General features: G+C 57.1%; 7 protein-coding genes across 7 annotated transcripts; 2 read left to right on the top strand and 5 right to left on the bottom strand.

The window, feature by feature from the left end:
* Positions 1 to 20: 20 nt before the first annotated feature.
* PHYSODRAFT_346250 (hypothetical protein) lies at positions 21 to 2,193 on the bottom strand (the record flags this gene model as incomplete). Its single annotated transcript, XM_009528587.1, has 4 exons — positions 21 to 1,213; positions 1,292 to 1,394; positions 1,477 to 1,695; positions 1,796 to 2,193. The coding sequence occupies 4 exons, from the start codon at positions 2,191 to 2,193 to the stop codon at positions 101 to 103; spliced, it is 1,833 nt and encodes a 610-aa protein (XP_009526882.1). The 3' UTR covers positions 21 to 100.
* A 1,190-nt stretch (positions 2,194 to 3,383) lies between these two features.
* On the top strand, positions 3,384 to 5,093 carry PHYSODRAFT_501524 (hypothetical protein; the record flags this gene model as incomplete). Its single annotated transcript, XM_009528586.1, has 2 exons — positions 3,384 to 3,665; positions 3,720 to 5,093. The coding sequence occupies 2 exons, from the start codon at positions 3,384 to 3,386 to the stop codon at positions 5,091 to 5,093; spliced, it is 1,656 nt and encodes a 551-aa protein (XP_009526881.1).
* Positions 5,094 to 7,371: 2,278 nt separating this feature from the next.
* PHYSODRAFT_315005 (phosphatidylinositol 3 and 4-kinase-like protein) lies at positions 7,372 to 8,843 on the bottom strand (the record flags this gene model as incomplete). Its single annotated transcript, XM_009528585.1, has 2 exons — positions 7,372 to 8,545; positions 8,632 to 8,843. 2 exons carry the CDS (start codon positions 8,841 to 8,843, stop codon positions 7,372 to 7,374), a joined length of 1,386 nt encoding a protein of 461 aa, XP_009526880.1.
* A 657-nt stretch (positions 8,844 to 9,500) lies between these two features.
* PHYSODRAFT_354617 (hypothetical protein) lies at positions 9,501 to 11,639 on the bottom strand. The gene has a single exon (XM_009528584.1). It carries the CDS (start codon positions 11,029 to 11,031, stop codon positions 10,321 to 10,323), a length of 711 nt encoding a protein of 236 aa, XP_009526879.1. The 5' UTR covers positions 11,032 to 11,639; the 3' UTR covers positions 9,501 to 10,320.
* Positions 11,640 to 11,648: 9 nt separating this feature from the next.
* PHYSODRAFT_560325 (hypothetical protein) lies at positions 11,649 to 12,783 on the bottom strand (the record flags this gene model as incomplete). Its single annotated transcript, XM_009528583.1, has 3 exons — positions 11,649 to 11,890; positions 11,956 to 12,550; positions 12,664 to 12,783. 3 exons carry the CDS (start codon positions 12,781 to 12,783, stop codon positions 11,649 to 11,651), a joined length of 957 nt encoding a protein of 318 aa, XP_009526878.1.
* Positions 12,784 to 12,973: 190 nt separating this feature from the next.
* On the top strand, positions 12,974 to 14,618 carry PHYSODRAFT_255667 (hypothetical protein; the record flags this gene model as incomplete). Its single annotated transcript, XM_009528582.1, has 4 exons — positions 12,974 to 13,048; positions 13,118 to 13,248; positions 13,845 to 13,897; positions 13,966 to 14,618. The coding sequence occupies 4 exons, from the start codon at positions 12,974 to 12,976 to the stop codon at positions 14,616 to 14,618; spliced, it is 912 nt and encodes a 303-aa protein (XP_009526877.1).
* A 105-nt stretch (positions 14,619 to 14,723) lies between these two features.
* Positions 14,724 to 15,572, bottom strand: PHYSODRAFT_503055 (hypothetical protein; the record flags this gene model as incomplete). The annotated part of the gene is made up of 3 exons (XM_009528581.1): positions 14,724 to 14,882; positions 15,015 to 15,361; positions 15,407 to 15,572. 3 exons carry the CDS (start codon positions 15,570 to 15,572, stop codon positions 14,724 to 14,726), a joined length of 672 nt encoding a protein of 223 aa, XP_009526876.1.

Raw genomic sequence — 15,572 nt, 5'->3', positions numbered from 1 at the left:
ATAGAATTACGGAATGGGTTCACTTGGGGGACACTACACTATAAGTAGCGTCCTCTTGCTTAGGACTGGCCTGGCATGTCTGACTGCGCGACGTAGGTACTTAGATCTTGGACGAGCTCACGTAGATGACGTTGCGCGTGAGGCAGAGGTCCACCATCTCCAGCAGCGCTGTCTCCAGGTAGCGCTTGAACGTGGTAGCGCTCGTCTCGGGGCACACGTGGTAGCACGTGATGCTTACGTTGATGCGGTCCGGCTGCAGCGCGTAGCACACGCCGTAGCCCTCGTTGTACATGGCCGAGAAGCCGCCCCAGATGGGGCTGGCGCCCGGCCCGCCGCTGATGTTGCTCGTGGAGATGAGGTACTTCTTGCTCACTTCAAACGCGCGGTCCGTGAAGAGCGACGGCTTGGGCGTGATGCCCGACATCTCCGAGACGATCTGGAGCCCCATGAGGTGGCGGTCGATGCCGTCGCCCGTCAGACACTTCTTGAGCGTCTCCTTGTGGGCGTCGATGGCGGTGCGCAGCGCGTCCCACTTGGCTCCGTCCGAGGCGCTCGACTCCATCGTCTTGACGAACGCGAGCGACTCCTTCGACAGCGACCGGATGGTCTCGGTGCGGCCGTGGTAGAACATCCTCGTGTGCGCCGTCTCGTAGACCGCGGGCACCTTCTTGTGCATCTTGTAGTGCGCCAGCTGGATGGCCATCTGCATGAAGAAGTCGGGCGTGAGCTTGTAGCGCTTGAGGAAGGCCGTGCCGTAGTGGTTGAACTGCATCGTGGCGATGTCGCTGTTGTGGATGAGCTTGCCCACCGCCGCGCTGGCGCACTCGATGGCCGTGTACGCGGCGTTGTCCAGCACCCAGTCCAGTCGCTTAGGCTTGATGTTGAGCGTCGGCTTGAGGTCCGCGCGGTTGGCGAACTTGGCCTTGAAGTTCTCGTTTACGTACTTGATGCAGTAGTCGAAGAGGCGGACGACAACGAGCGCGTCCGCCCACGCGTGCTGGCCGTTCAGGCCGCCACGCGCGTTCTCGTGGATGATGAGCGTGAACGGCTTGTCGTACCAGCGGTTGCGGCCGTCTCCGAGCAGGCAGTTGCGAGCGATTTCGTCGTAGGTGGAGGCCGAGCTCTCGTCCAGCGCCACGCAGAACAGAGCGCGCTCGATCAGGTCGAACGACTGCTTGTTGATGTCGTCCAGAGACATAATGTGGTCCCGAGCCTACGTAGCAGGAAAAAAGGTAAAGAGTGAGTATGTTTTCGTGGTTTTGTGAGTATTTTCAATTGTTGCATTCATTACCTTGGCCCAATTCGTGCGGTTCTCCGAGGTGAGGACGCTGACTGGGGGGTAACGCTCCAGGTCGAAGAGACCGGTGGCTTCTTCGCGCACCAACTCGAATTGCCTGCAACACGTAAAAAAAATATGGTTAGAGATTTTTTCTGTTGCCGATTTAGGTGAATGGGTGTTGCGATGCAACACTTTACCTCAGAATGTCGGCGAGAGGGATTTCTTCTCCCTTGTCGTCGAACACTTGCACCGCCCACATGCAGTTGTTGCGCAGCACGAGAATGTGCTTGGCGTCGTGCGGATACGACACCATCTCGTCGCACTCTTCGCCCGGGATGACGCACGTGTTGAACATGCGCGAGTACGTGTGCATGCACAGCGGACGACCCATCATCTTCTCCGGCGGGTACTTCTCTCTAAACAAAACACAACACAAACCCCATGGTTAGATACTTTTCCAACATTTCATCTAACCGCCGCGCGGTTAACACCACTTAAAAAATAGTGTTTACGTACTCGAGCAGGTTCTTGCGGAACTTGAGGATGGCATGGGTGAAGATAGAGGCAGCTTCACACTGACTCATGTCCCGGGGCCCCCAGTTGCCGGGCAACACGCCGTACCAGTTGATGTTGATGGCCGACGGATAGCGAGGCTGCAAGTAGGCAAAAGTCTCCCACCACTCCTCGATCCAGTTGCGCTCCGTGTCGGCGCGCTCTTGCAGAATGGCCTGCAGCTGCGGGCCCACGCCGTGCAGGAAGTCGTGGCACACGGCCTTGGTGTGCTCCAACTCGCTGGGCTCCAGCAGCGCCTCGCAGCTCTGCACGTACTGCTCCAGCGTCTGCTCGAGCGGGGGCAGCGGCAGCGACGGCAACTCGTCCTGGTACTGCATGGTGCGCTCCGTCTCTTTCGACATGGTGCTAACCGGATGACTGGCGCTCTCTATGGTGTTAACACTGCGGGTGGTGGCGGCTGGAGCTTTGGTGCTGCGAAGGCCCATGCAAATGCAAGAGCAAAAGCCGAAATGGCCGCCCGATCTTCGCGCCTGAAGAGGCGGCGAGAGATTACACTTGAAGTTTGTATGGACGTAAAACGATCGCACGTTCGGGCCACCAGACCGACCCGACGTGCTGCTTAGCAAAACAACACAACTTCAACTACGGAGGTCAAGTCAAACGTGGCAACAAACTCGACTCGACTCGTTGGAGGGGAGGCAATCAACCTTGCTGCGAGGGATACGTATGATGCGTGCAAAGACAACTTATTCATGCTAGCATTATCGCTGCGGCGCAGATTGGCAACATGTTGTCGAGTCGCGCCAGCGGCGACTCTTCATGAGAAGTAGGCCGTTATGTGTTTGAGCACGTTGGTTAGAGAAGACGATCGTTTAGAGAAAGATGTCGGTCACGGCCGCAGACTCGAGCTCCAGTTTCCTCGCCCTTGAGGACGAGTTACAGTTGCCGTCGCCCTCCCTCCCTTCTCCTTCCGATTCCTTTGCCAAGAGCTCGCAACAGCATGTCCGTCGGCAGTCGAAGGCTCTGTCCATTTCGTCTCTATCCGATGAGAGTTCAAACGGAGAACGGCAACAACGCTCAGTCTCAGCTAAAACCGCTGTGGCAACGGAAGCCTGTCGAGACGTGGAGCGCGAGCTCGCAGCCATTGAGACGCGGCTGAGCGTGTTCCGAGGGCGAAGGAGGCGCATTGGCAACAAGGAGAAGGAGCAAGAGCAACTCGCAGTGTCTTCAACGTCGTCCGTATCTTCCAACGCAGTTGATGCGTCATCACCCATTTTCTCAAAGTTGTCCAAGGCGCAACAGGAGGCGGGCGCCGTTGCCGACCAAGTGGCAACGACTTTATTGAAATGCGATCAGCTATTGCAGCGCGTCAAGTCTTGCGGTAACAAAACATTTATCCTACTTAAAGCCATGGAACTCCGAGTTTATACTAACGGGTTATGTGTTGCCATCAGATGCATCTCGTGTATCTTCAGCCAGTAGCACAAAAGAGCGAACTGGGGGAAAATCATCTTCCTTCTCTTCTCGCCATTCCGAGTCGGTACTATCAGATTCCATGGTTAGCACTAGTTCTTCACCAAAAGTTGGTGTTATGCCTCGTTTGGCTATTGAAGACGAGGAGGCTTTGCTGGCTCAGAAAGCTGCGGCAGTGAAGAGTTTCGCCGCTAAATGCCAACGCGACATCGAATCCAGCACGACCAAGATCGAGCTGCACCACCGGCAAATGCAAGCCACGTATCTCAAGGAGTTGCAGCGCAAATACGACTCGAAGAAGCACATGACGCTCATGACGTTGCGTGAGAGATACGAGGGCGAAACCAAGGCGCTTGTGCGCGCGAAGATGGAAGAGTACGAGTTCGAGCAAGCCGCGGCAGTGAAAAAGACCCGAGTTACGCTACTTGAAGACCGGAACCGGGTATTGCAAGAGTTGCAGAGCAGTCATAACGCTGCTATGGAGGAGAGTCTCTCGCAACTGGAGCTGCAGCTGACAAGCGAAACAGAGCGTGGGAAGCGTGAGTTTGAGAGACAATTGCAAGAAGAACTCAGTTTGAGGTTGAAGCAGATGCAAAACGACTCTCGTGAGGCTCTCGCGAGTTGGGAGGTTGAGCAGCGGCAAAAACTGGAACAGGAACTGTTTGATCACAGAGAAGCAGCCGTCGCGTCGGTATTAAAGGCGCAGGAAGAGCGGACTGCGGAGCTTAAACGAGAGATTCAGTCGTCGCACTCCGAGAGAGAAGAAGAAGAGTTGCAGAAGTTGAAGAAGGCGCTCGCATTTGGTGCCCAAGCGCAGCTGCAACAACTCCGCAAGCGACTGGAGATGGAGCACGAAGAAAAAGTCAATGACATTAAGACCGAAGCTTCGTTGTCACTTGAAAAGGAGACGGAAGAGTTGAAGAAAATGCTCACGAGATCACACAGTGAGCAGCAGCAACAAATGCAGCGCGATTTAGAGAAGAAGAACCGCGTGGCGATCATGGAGTTACACGACAGTATGCAAGTCTCTCATCAAGAATGCCTCCAAGCACTGAAAGATGCAGCAGAACGACACCGAATCGAAGCATTAGAAGCACATCGTCAGGACTTTGAGCTTGAATGCCGCCAAGAGCTCCAGGTTCTGCAACAAACGCTTGATCAGGAGATGACGACCAAGCTGCGTCAATTGGAGATGGACCACGCGGAAGAGTGCGAGCTCAAGTTAGAGCAGCTGAGGATGAGGGCGGTTAACCAGCATGCTCGAGAGCTCGAAGCGAAGCGGTCGCGCATGATCCAGTGCAAGAACGTGCTTCTCGCCGAAGCGACTGCGTTCTTGACGTTTGATAACAATCTCTCCGACTCGAGCGTCGAGAATCGAGCGTTAAACCCGGAAGACAACTCAGCCGCGTCTCACTTGTTTGAGCTAAAGAAGCACCTATCCAAGGAGTTGGCGCAGTATGTTGACGTGATGGTTGCCGAGTTCGACGAGCTCGCCGAGGAGCAGCGCATCCTGGTCGCCAAGATCACGGAATCAACGCAGCTCTACTTGTCCTTTAAACGCCAATGCGGTGTGCTGGAGGCGCAGTCGGTAGAGCTCACAAATGGCTTGGAAACGCTACACGACCAGCTCCAGCAAAAGGATGCGGTCTGCAAGAAGCTCTACCAGGCCAATGAGGCGCTACTGAAGCGACTGCAAACACCGGCACTTCAGACATCGATGGGCAGTAGCAAGAGTGATCCACCATCACCTCCAGCCAAGTTTTCGCCAGTATTGAGGGAAACCCCGCGGAGCACATCATCCTGGAAAAGTACCTCAGCTTGGAAATGATTAACTCGCTAAACAGGAATTTGTTTTAGTCATTTCAAATGACTCATTTGTAGCGCTGCCAGTGAGTAAAAATAACAAGGTGTTGAAGCGGAATGAAAAACATACCTCTCTTGTTCACGTTGAGCACTAAATTGTCGTCAGAGTGCAGTCATGGAGCAGCGTTCTGCTCTTCCGTCGCTCAACGGGAGACCACCAGAAGTTGGCGTTGTCTTGAAAGCTGAAGTGCCAGTAACTCGACCGTCTTCGTCTGTCGCAACTGGGGGACGCCGAGCGCTGGGGATTCTACCAAAAAGTGCTGGCGCAACAACCGCTTCAAGACGCCCAGCAACTAACACTGAAGTCACAGTTGCGTACGGAAATCAAGCAAGAAGACCATCTTCGACGCATGCGCCGTCGAGAGGGGTCTCGGATAGAATGGTGGTGCAAGTCTTCACTTCAACAACGAGTCATACAGGAGGATATACTCATTCTTCTAAACACCAGGGACATCTAAACGAGCGAGAGGATCCGAGTTACGATTCTACAGACGAAGTGCAGCAACTGCGCGACGAGAACGATTTGCTCCGAACGAAGTTGGTGGAAAAGTACGTATACGTATTGGTGTGTTCACCTGCAACACTCGATTGAGTTCTCATACTACGAAACAGGATGCGAGGCCAAAGCAAGGTGGTCGCCGGTGGGCAATTCCGCGCTGCGTCGGCGTCCTCAACGTCGTCAAAAGTCCCAACTGCACCGAGTCCGGCCTGTACCAAGTGTGTGATCGCCCGAGCGAAAGCAGTGAAAGCTCATCACGAGAGCGCGCAAGCCCAAGCTTCTGCTTCAGAGCTGCAGAAGCACATTATCAAGATTGAAGCCGTGCAGGGCCGACAGTGGGAAGAACGCATCTCGCATCTCGCTGAGATCTCGCAACTTCGCGATCAACTGACGGAAAAATCGGAGCAATGTGTTCTGATTGAGGAGGTGTGTACTAAGCTGGACAAGCAGGTGAAGTTGTTGCAACCTGAAAGCGGGGGAGATGGATTGCCTGTGGATAAGGCGATTCAATGCACGCTTCAGCATAGCGCCGATGAAGTGATTAAAGCCGATCAACTACGCGAGATCGCAGCCTTAAAGGCAGAGATTCAACTTCTAACCCAGCAGCTCACTGAGCGCGAGCAGGAACTGATCAGGGTCTCGAAAGACCTCGAAGAAGCCCAGGCGGCAGTGGGGCTGGTGAAGGAAGAGCGAGAACGTGAGACCCGATCGTGGCTTGACGACAGCTCCGAGCACGCGCGACGGATTTTGGAGCTGGAGCAAGCTCTGGAGACATCACGAAAGTCTCTGCAGGAACAGCAGTCGGCCCACCAGAAGGAGTGCAAGCTCTTCGATCAAGTGAGTCAAAGGCTTCTGGCCGACATTAAGTCCAAGGAGAAGGCGATGGAGATACTCGGGCAGCAACATAGAGATGAAACTCTAGCGCAGGCGCAAAAGCACGAGACGCTGGTGCACGCTCTGAAGGTGCGAATGGCTCAAAAAGTTGCGGATGTAGACAGATTGCACGCCAGGGTGTCGGAGCTCCACGCTGATAAAGTGAAGAAGGCTACGCTGATGAAGCAAATTGAAGCCTACGAAACGCAGATCGAGACGTTGATAAAGGAGAACAGCGACTTGGCCGCTAAAACCCTCGCGCAACAGCAGCAAACGGAACAACTCGCTCAAGCCGACCACGCTGAATTACCCAAGCAAGAAGCAGAGGAGCTGAGTCGTCTATCTGAGGCTCTCAAGACGGCAGAACAAGACAATTTAGCACTGCAGACGCGTGTGACCGAAGTGGAGTCGGTTCTCGCAGAGCAAGTGTCGTTGCTGCAGAGGCAGAAGCAGTCACACGCGAGAGCGATGGAGCGTCTTGTCGAGTCTTCTCTGCGGTTGTGCGTAGTGGCGCCCACGGTGAACGTGCAATTGAACACGAACGGGGCTCAATTGACCAGAAACAGCAGCACCTCGTCAATCGAGAAGACAAGTCCTACAGACAAAGACCCCGCGGAATTGGCGTCTGTCATGTGCAGATCCAATCCACAGCAGGATAGCATCAAACGCGTGATCGAAAGCGAAGTACTGCCTCTATTTACGAGCGTGTTCGCGCAGGCTGATGACAACGCGAGTCCTCAAGCGGATGTTCCGATGACGCGTTGGCTGCAAGAACTACTTCAAGACATGCAAACTCGAATAGCTGCTCAATTGGAGAACATCTACTCCACTGCCTCCGTAAACAGCAGTGGGTAGAGTGTGTTACTATCATCTATTTGGTGGCGAGCCGCGCCGTTAGCTCCCGGCGGAAGGTCGACATGAACGTGGTGACGTAGTTTGTCCACGCTTTATCCGAGCTCGACACCGACTTTTGCAGCGGCTTCTGCTTCTCTTGGAGCTTCAGGAACGCCTCACTCTTGAGCACTGCGGGGTCGCGCAGAGTTGCAGACACGAGCAGTTCCAGTACGCTCGGGTTCAGCTCTTGCTGGGCGACAGTTCCTTGACGGCACATGAGCGTTCCAATGTCGTACGCGGTCATGTCGAGCTCGAGCGCGCAGAACTTCAGCAGCGCCGTGCAGACGAGCAACGTTAGCGCTGCCTCCTGCTCCAGTTGATACTCTACCGGTAAGTTATCCTGGAGCAGCTGCAGGTCGCGGTGCGGGTCCAACGCAGCGATGTATTGCAGCGCCGCAGAGGAGAAGGGCTGCTTGGCTTGGGGCCACAGAACCCACATGAAGCTGGTCTCCGAGAGCGCCGACACGCGTGGGAGGCAGGCCCCGTGGTCGATCGGAACGAGAGACACCTTCTTGCCAGCTTGAGACTTGGTCATCACCACTGATCCAGTAGTTTGAATGACCGTCGTGGCGGGCTCCACCACCAAGATGTTGCCTCCGTGGCGGTCCTGGTTGGCGAGTCGAATGTCGAGGATGGCGATGGCGTGGACGTCCGCAGTACTGAACAAGGCGGTGCCGACGTCGTCTGCCGTGTCACGGTGAGGGATGTAAGCCTGCAACGCGCCAGTCTTGCGGTGCGGGCTCTCCGAAGCTTGGTAGTGGAAGTCTGGGTGGAAAACGGAAGCCAGCATGGTCGTTGGCACCTTGGCGAAGCGCTGGTGGTCGAGCAAGTACGCAGCCACTTCACGCACAGCAGCATCACCCGCAGAAATCCCCTGGCGCATGCCCGAGACACCCGAAGTCTGCTCCGGCTTGTGGAATTGCTTGGGGTTATTGGGGGCGTACGCTTCTTCGTCCGCAGGCTTAAACACGGCCGTCAGGCGACGATTCTTCGTTCGTAGGTAGTAGACGCCTCCCGTGCAGTCCTCGATGGGGACAGGGGCTACTCGGGCTTGCAAGCCCGTGTGCACCTGGTTGGCAAGCAGTGCCATCTCCACGGCGTAGTCATGATTCCCCGTGAGAGTGCTGGGCTTGAGGACTTCGATGCTGATGCTGCGTCGAGCGGGCATTGGGCAAGATTGGAAATGGTGAGAGAGCTGACGGACATTGATTCAAGGAAAGAAAAGCAAGCAACTTACGCTGGCTGCTTGTCTCTCATGTGATCGACGGTGTCCGGCAGCTCCTTGGCGAGAGACTGCAAGTCCAGCGAACAGACGGGATCCTTTTGGACGTCGGGCGTAAGCTGCGATGGCTTGGATTGATTGACAACACCGGGTTGCGAGCCCGTCTTGACGCGCGTTGGCTGGTAGGCGGCTGACCGGTGCGCAGCGGTGATGTTGAGCGACTGCATGATGCTGGCTACGACCTCTGCCGACGCGCTCAGCCTACGCGCTGACGCTCGGCTCGTGATCGACGGCGCCTGGAGCTGCAGCAGTTCGGGCGCTGGGGGTTGGAGAGGGGAGTGCGGGGCCGCGACCATGGTCGGCGAGCGGATAGTCTCACCCCCTCCTCAGCTCCCCCCTTTGGGCAAAAGTGGGAATGGCTCGGTCGCCTCTTCCTCAGTAGAGGCGCCGACGCACCTGCACCGAGCTTCCTGATCCCGAGACTGCATCGCCAAAATACTCCGCGTCCACCTGGAAGGAAGGACGATCCTAGCCCCCCTTTCCCGCACATCTGCATGAGCTACAAGCGTCGATGCAGCAGCACCAGCGTCAACAATGCTATGACCAGGACATGAAGGATGGAATAAGATCCCAGTCGTCTGTCACATGGCTTCATTTTCGTCTACAGCTGGTACCTTGTACCATCCTGTACCCATGTTATACACTCGAGGATCATTAGTGACCTTAAACCCTTTGTAAACCGATATGGATACAGACACCTGAGTCGATTAGATGCGCCTCCTGGCTTGGATGCTTGGATGCGTAGCCAATCCCCGTCGGCGATCATAGTGTAGGGTGAAGCTGGTCTCCGCCTTCCGCCTTGCAGCAGCTCAATCCGCGTTTGACCCCGTCGCCCGCCAGTCTTCCACCCCCTCCCACCCCAGACCACCACGATGCTGTCCCTCATCCGCACCATGAAGCCGCGCTCGCTGGCCGCCGCCACGCGCAACGTCCACATCGAGCGCAAGCTGGAGGAGCTGGGCTACACGCTGCCGGCCGTGGCCGAGCCCAAGGGCAACTACCGCACGTCGGTGCGCTCGGGCAACACCATCTACCTGGCCGGCCACCTGCCGCAGCCCGCGGGCGGCGAGCTCATCCTGGGCAAGATCGGCAAGGACCTGACGCCCGAGCAGGGCTACGACGCCGCGCACTACGTGGCGCTGAGCCTCATGGCCACGCTCAAGCACGAGGTGGGCGACCTGGACAAGATCAAGCGCGTGGTCAAGCTCGTGGGCTTCGTCAACTGCGTGGACGGCTTCACGCAGCAGCCGGCCGTGATCAACGGCGCCTCGGACACGATCGGCAAGGTCTTCGGCGACAAGGGCATCCACGCCCGCTCGGCCGTGGGCACCAACGCCCTGCCGCTCAACGTGGCCGTCGAGATTGAGGCCGTCGTCGAGATCGAGGAGTAAGCTCGACCATGCGTCACTCCCAAGTTACTGGCGGGCTTGTACGCGTTGCGTTGCAATCCGGTTTCTCTCTTCTCTCACATTTAACTCCTTGTAATGGGAATAAAAAGCTACTGTACACCAACAACTTGTTCTGGCTCGTGGAACGCAATGGGCTCGATACCCGTCGACTTCCAGTAGGAAGGCCCGTAGTTAACGAAGATCTGCTCGCCCTGCTTGATGTCCTGGATCACAAACTGCAGGTCAAAGCATGGCGTCAGTGGGTAAGCAAGACGGACCACAGCAAGCAAGCAATCCGAACAAAACGAACGCAGAAAATCCGCAGGATGCCGTTGTGCACCATCGGCACGAAGCGCGCGTTGGGCGTGGCGCTGTGGTTGATGCAGCGGATGACGTTGCCGTACTCGCTCGCGCTCACGTACAGGTCGCCGCCCTCGTACACGGAGGGGTACGAGATGCCGTACGGGTCGAACTCGTTCATCTCGCTCACGCCCACCTTGATCACGCCCGTGTACTCTCCCAAAAACTCATACTGCGCGAGGCTTTCGAGTGCGAACAGTCCCAGCGGCTGCTCCTCGACGTGGTCCAGCAGCGAGACGTGGCCGATCACGACCTTGTGGGAGACCTCGAAGGTGTCGTGGCCCAGCGGCGCAAACTGGTCGAAGCCGTCCTGCACCGAGTCCGAGAAGCCCCAGAACGCGTAGTTGCGCAGCAGGTGCGTCCTCTGGAAGATGAGCTTGCTCGTGTACGTGCACTTCATGAGCTCCTGCACCTCGTCGGCGCTTAGCAGCTGCAGCTTGCCGTCCTTGTTGTGGTACCGGAAGCGGTGCTGCACGTCCGCCAGCGTGTTGTGGCAGCTGTCTCCGTCGTGCATGAAGGCCGCGCTCTTCAGCGTCTCATCGTAGTGGTAGCATTCGTCCCGGTCCAGACAGCGGAAGCCCACGCAGCTCAACGGCGCCGTTGCCATTTGCCACGTCAGTCGGTTGTTGCTGTTGGTGGTGCACAGTGTCCTTTGCCGCAAGATGGCTACACTGGTGTACGGTTTTACAACCGTACACCAGTGATACACAACTGAGACCTGTGGCACACACAAGGAGAATGGCGCCGCAGCATCAGGCGACGGTGGCGCTCACGCCGATCCTCAAGAAGCTTGTGCCCATCTGCTTCGTCACGGGCGCGGCCATGGAGCTCTTCATGGTCAAGACGGGCTTCTGTACGTCGCTAGCTTTCCTCGGCTCTGTTCACTTGACAACTGGGTCTTGAAAAACAAAAACAATAACAATCGTGTTTTGGCGGCGACAGACGACATCGTGACTACGAACGAGGCGGAGCGTCGCCAGCTGCGCGACGAGGAGCGCCGGGAGTACTTGGAGGCCAGAGCTAGAGCTGCTCGCGGCAAGTGAGTGAGTGGCCCGCAGCAGAGACTCATAGACGTCACTGATTCCTGTTTTGTGTGTTTGCTTTCGGAGTTCCTCCTCCCGTCACCACTGCACTGATCTGCTCTGCTCTGCACTGCGCTGCGTTGGCGCCTACAGACTCTTCCTCCACTGCTTCTGACATACAGTAGACCTTCATCCACCTCTGCTAGGCTTTGCGCGCGACGCGTTGAAGCACCAGCTCCAGCTTGGGCACGCGGTAGCCGCCGCGGTCCTTGGGGCGGTTCAGCGCGTACCGCGTCGAGATCTTGGTGGTGACGGCGTTGTTCTGGATGCGCAGGATCTCGGCCGCCTGCACCGCCGTCGTGATGGCCGCCTCGGACGCCTGCAGCCGGACGGTCTCCTGCTTCTGCACCGTGAACTTGGAGTTGATGATGTTAGCGTAGAAGACTGCGGCCACACAGCGTTAGAACGATGGCTTCCGACAGAAGACGCAAGACACTGGCGGCTCTTACCTGCTGGTTTCCGTGTCGAGACTGTCACCAGGTCGTCTGTGTAGCGCGCGAGGCGCGGCCCAGCAAACACCTTCTCCAGCGGCTGCAGCTCCAGCTCCTTGATCACCTGCTCAAAGACTTCCGGGGCTGCGGTCCACTCCGCCACCTGCACGACACCACTCCGCGTTTCAGAGCCTTCCTTCGCCCACGGCACGGAGCCGACGACGACGACATGTCCAACGTCCTGCACTGCCTCGGCCAGCATGGCGGCGTCAGAGCCCACCGCCACCTTCACCTTGAACTCGTCGTAGAGCTCCTTCTTGCGCGCCACGAGGTGCTCGGGGCTGTCCTCGTCGGCGAACACGAGCTTGTCGAACACGCCCGAGAAGTGGCAGTCCAGCCACTCGCGAGTCTGCTTCTCCACGAACCGCGGGCGGTCGGTGATGGCCAGCAGCGAGAAGTGCTTGCGCAGCGGCTTGAGCGCCTCAAAGGCGCCAGGCACCGCCTTGAGCTCCTCGGACTGCTTCGACTCGAAGAACTGGTGCGTCTTGCTCTCAACGTCACCGCCGCCCCAGACGCTCGTCCAGCCCGCCGACGCAATCTCGTCCACGTTGATCTACAGCAGCAGAGGCAGCAATAACCGCGTTATAACCCGCTAACGGTGCGACGTTTTAGCCAGACAGCACGAAAGATCGCAGGAGCTGGTTGCTCTTGCTCTTGGCCTCTCACCGGCGCGCCGTGCTCCGCCTCATGCCACGCCGCCGCGCACTGGAGCAGGTCGGTCAGCGTCAGGTCCACGTCCACCGCCAGCGTCACGCGGTCGCTGCCTCCGCGCCCGAAATGTGCCATCTTTTTGATGTCTCTGCTGTGCTTGTGGCTTGGTTGCCGCTCTTGTCGTCTGGGAATCTATCGGATCACTTTGAAGTTGGAGGCAAGAGCAAAAACACGTCAGATACGGTACTGCCGTGTTGCCTAATCACTAAGTGCGCACGTACTTACGCTGCTGGAACCTCATTCGGATTGCAAGAGTCCGGAGACCATGGCGATGCTGAACGTGAGCGCGCTGATCACGGGCTACGACACGGTCGGGGACCACACGGAGTTCATCGTGGAGGTGCGTGACCTGCTCTTCGTCTCTATAGGCGTGTGACGGTGCTAATGCAGAGCTCCTGGCGGCGCGCAGATCTCGTGCAATGGCGGCTTGTGGCGCATCTCGCGGCGCTTCAGCGACTTCGACCAGCTGCACTCGCGCCTTGTGCGGCGCTTCGGGGACCTCATCGAGGTGTCGCTGCCCGAGAAGCAGTGGTTCGGCCGGTGCGTGTCGTCTAGGAGTTGTGTGTGTGTGCGTGCGTGCGTGGAGTTCGGTGATGAGAGGGGGCTCTCGTTATTCCGAGTCTGTTGGGAGGAGAAGGCGGCAGCGCGTCACGCGGGGCAGAGAAGAGAGGGATGAGGAGACTGCTAGGTTGCTGGACGGAGCTTCTGGACTACCGCCTCGCTGCGTCGTGTGAACTCCCCGGTCTCCCGCTCGTCGACGCTGCTGGCTCGAGGTCTCTGGTGTTGAAAAGGAAGAGAGGAGGCTGCGCTGTGTGCGGCGGCCCATGACTGTAAAAATCACTTGATCTTATCTGACAAGAGGAAAACACACCCAAGCCACAAGCGTCGACGGAGGGGGGCACGAGGTCGCAGTTCCGAGGCGGTGAGGCCGGCGCCGGGGACTTTTGTTCGGTTCCGAGCGGACTCTTTCACCCTCTTTCTCTTCGGCTCCGTTCCCTCCCCTATGCTGCTGCCTGATGTCCTTCTACCCAACGCGTTAAATGTTCTGAGAACTCCACGCCACTGCTGCTGTGTTGATGGGGGTGATGTATTTGCGGACCAAGGGTGAGCTGACATTTGCTTTGGGTTGTGCTCAGATTTGACCCCAACTTTTTGATTAAACGTCAGGCGAGCTTACAAGAGTATCTCGGTGAGTGACACTGATTTCGGTCTCAAGCTTATCGTGGCTTCTGCTGACATATTTGAGCTTATATGTAGACGGACTGCTGCAGGTCCCCGGTATTCTGGACGATGCTTCCTTGCAGCACTTTTTGGAGCTGGAGAAGCACTTGGACCTGCACAGCGAGCTTGGCATGGGCGGAGTGGGCAGCAATGGCCGATCCAGTGGCATGTGGTCCGGCAAGGGCGTGCTGAGCGAGAACGACCGTCTGAGTGGAATTGTTGAGAGCGCGGCGCAAGCCTTCATCGACATCAGCGAGGTCCCCGAGCCGCTGGAAGCGGAACAGGCCGTGCAGCGCAAGAACGAGATCGTGACGGCTTCTCAGAACCTTCTGAACGAGCAGAAGCTGGGCGAGCAGTTCACCACTCAACTGGCGACGCTCCGTCTCCCGCGTGTCCAAGCGCAACCGTCGAACGAGGAGCTGCTGTCTCGACTGGACGCTGGCAATGAGGATGGCATGACGTATGAGCAGGAGCAGGAGTATCTGTGGGGCATTCTGGAGAATGCCGAGGCATCGCTTCGTATGGAGATCACCCCGCCGTCGGTCGACTTACTAGCCGTCATGACGGTGTCGACGACGCCGGAAACGCCTGCCATTGGATCAAACGGCTCCCTGCCGAATGGAAATGGAGCGCTCGAGGCGGGGTCGCTGGATGACCGAAGCAGCATCGGGAATGGCTCGTTCAGTTGAATCGACTAGTTATGCCGAGACGCCCCACCCACCTCACGCACTATCGATACAGAGTCGAACCGAGTTCGCCGTCGAGGTCTTTTTTACCTAATGTAATGAACGGACTTACTTTTTTGGTGGCTGCGTAGGTTTGTCCTCATCTTCCTGTGCTTGGCGTTGGCTGGAGCCTAATACCTGGCTGTAGTCCCGAAGCTTTTTGTCGAGCTGCTCCTGAAGTTCTTGGTGTTGGGATTGGCGTGTCCGGAATTCTGAGGTATCTTCACGCTCTACTCTTGTCATCTCACGGCTACTTGCTGCTTTGGCTTGATCAGTCTGCTGTGATGTACTAGGATACACTGGAGTCTGAGGAAGTTCTGGGGGAGCAGCATTCTCAGTGACGCTATCGTACAGAAGCACGAGATCATCGTCGTCATATCCAGCGTCCTCGTTCTGCAGGTCCAGCTCGAAATTGTGCACGAGCTGCTCGTTGCGCACCACTTGCAGCTGGGACGTGTTTTGAATGAGCTGCCGCCCGATGAGTTGCATCATTTGATCCAGTTCGGCCAGTTTGCGCCCGACGATGTGCTGGTGCTGCCTCAATTTACGCTGCTCTCTGTCCTTGGCAGGTTCCAAAGCCTTGAACGCATTGGCGATTGAGAGCTGCATCTCTTCTGTGAGCCGAGTGTGCATTTTCTCCAGCTCCTGGTGCTCCCGATCCAGCACTCTGCGGTTAAGGTCCTCGATAGCAGCAGTAATATCGGCCGCTGTTTGTTCGCATCGTTTGCTTCCAGTTGCCACGATCTCTTCACGAAGCTTGTGCTGCTCGCTTCGAATCCTCTCCAGTGACTCCTCCTGGGTTCGAAACTGGTAGTCGATTCGTCCATGAGCTTCGCTGCACTGTCGAGCGATATCCTCTCGATCGGCCGCGATCGTGGCGCGAACTTCCGTCTTGATTTCCCCTTGAAAGTCGCCCAT

Source organism: Phytophthora sojae (genome assembly GCF_000149755.1).
Source record: "Phytophthora sojae unplaced genomic scaffold PHYSOscaffold_4, whole genome shotgun sequence".
NCBI lineage: Eukaryota > Oomycota > Peronosporomycetes > Peronosporales > Peronosporaceae > Phytophthora > Phytophthora sojae.
Note: the sequence above shows the minus strand (reverse complement) of the source record. Positions and strands in the feature narration are given on the sequence as shown.

Bases quoted from the DNA above. Each gene is read 5' to 3' on its own strand.
- PHYSODRAFT_354617 (XM_009528584.1), bottom strand. From the start codon at position 11,031: ATGGCAACGGCGCCGTTGAGCTGCGTGGGCTTCCGCTGTCTGGACCGG.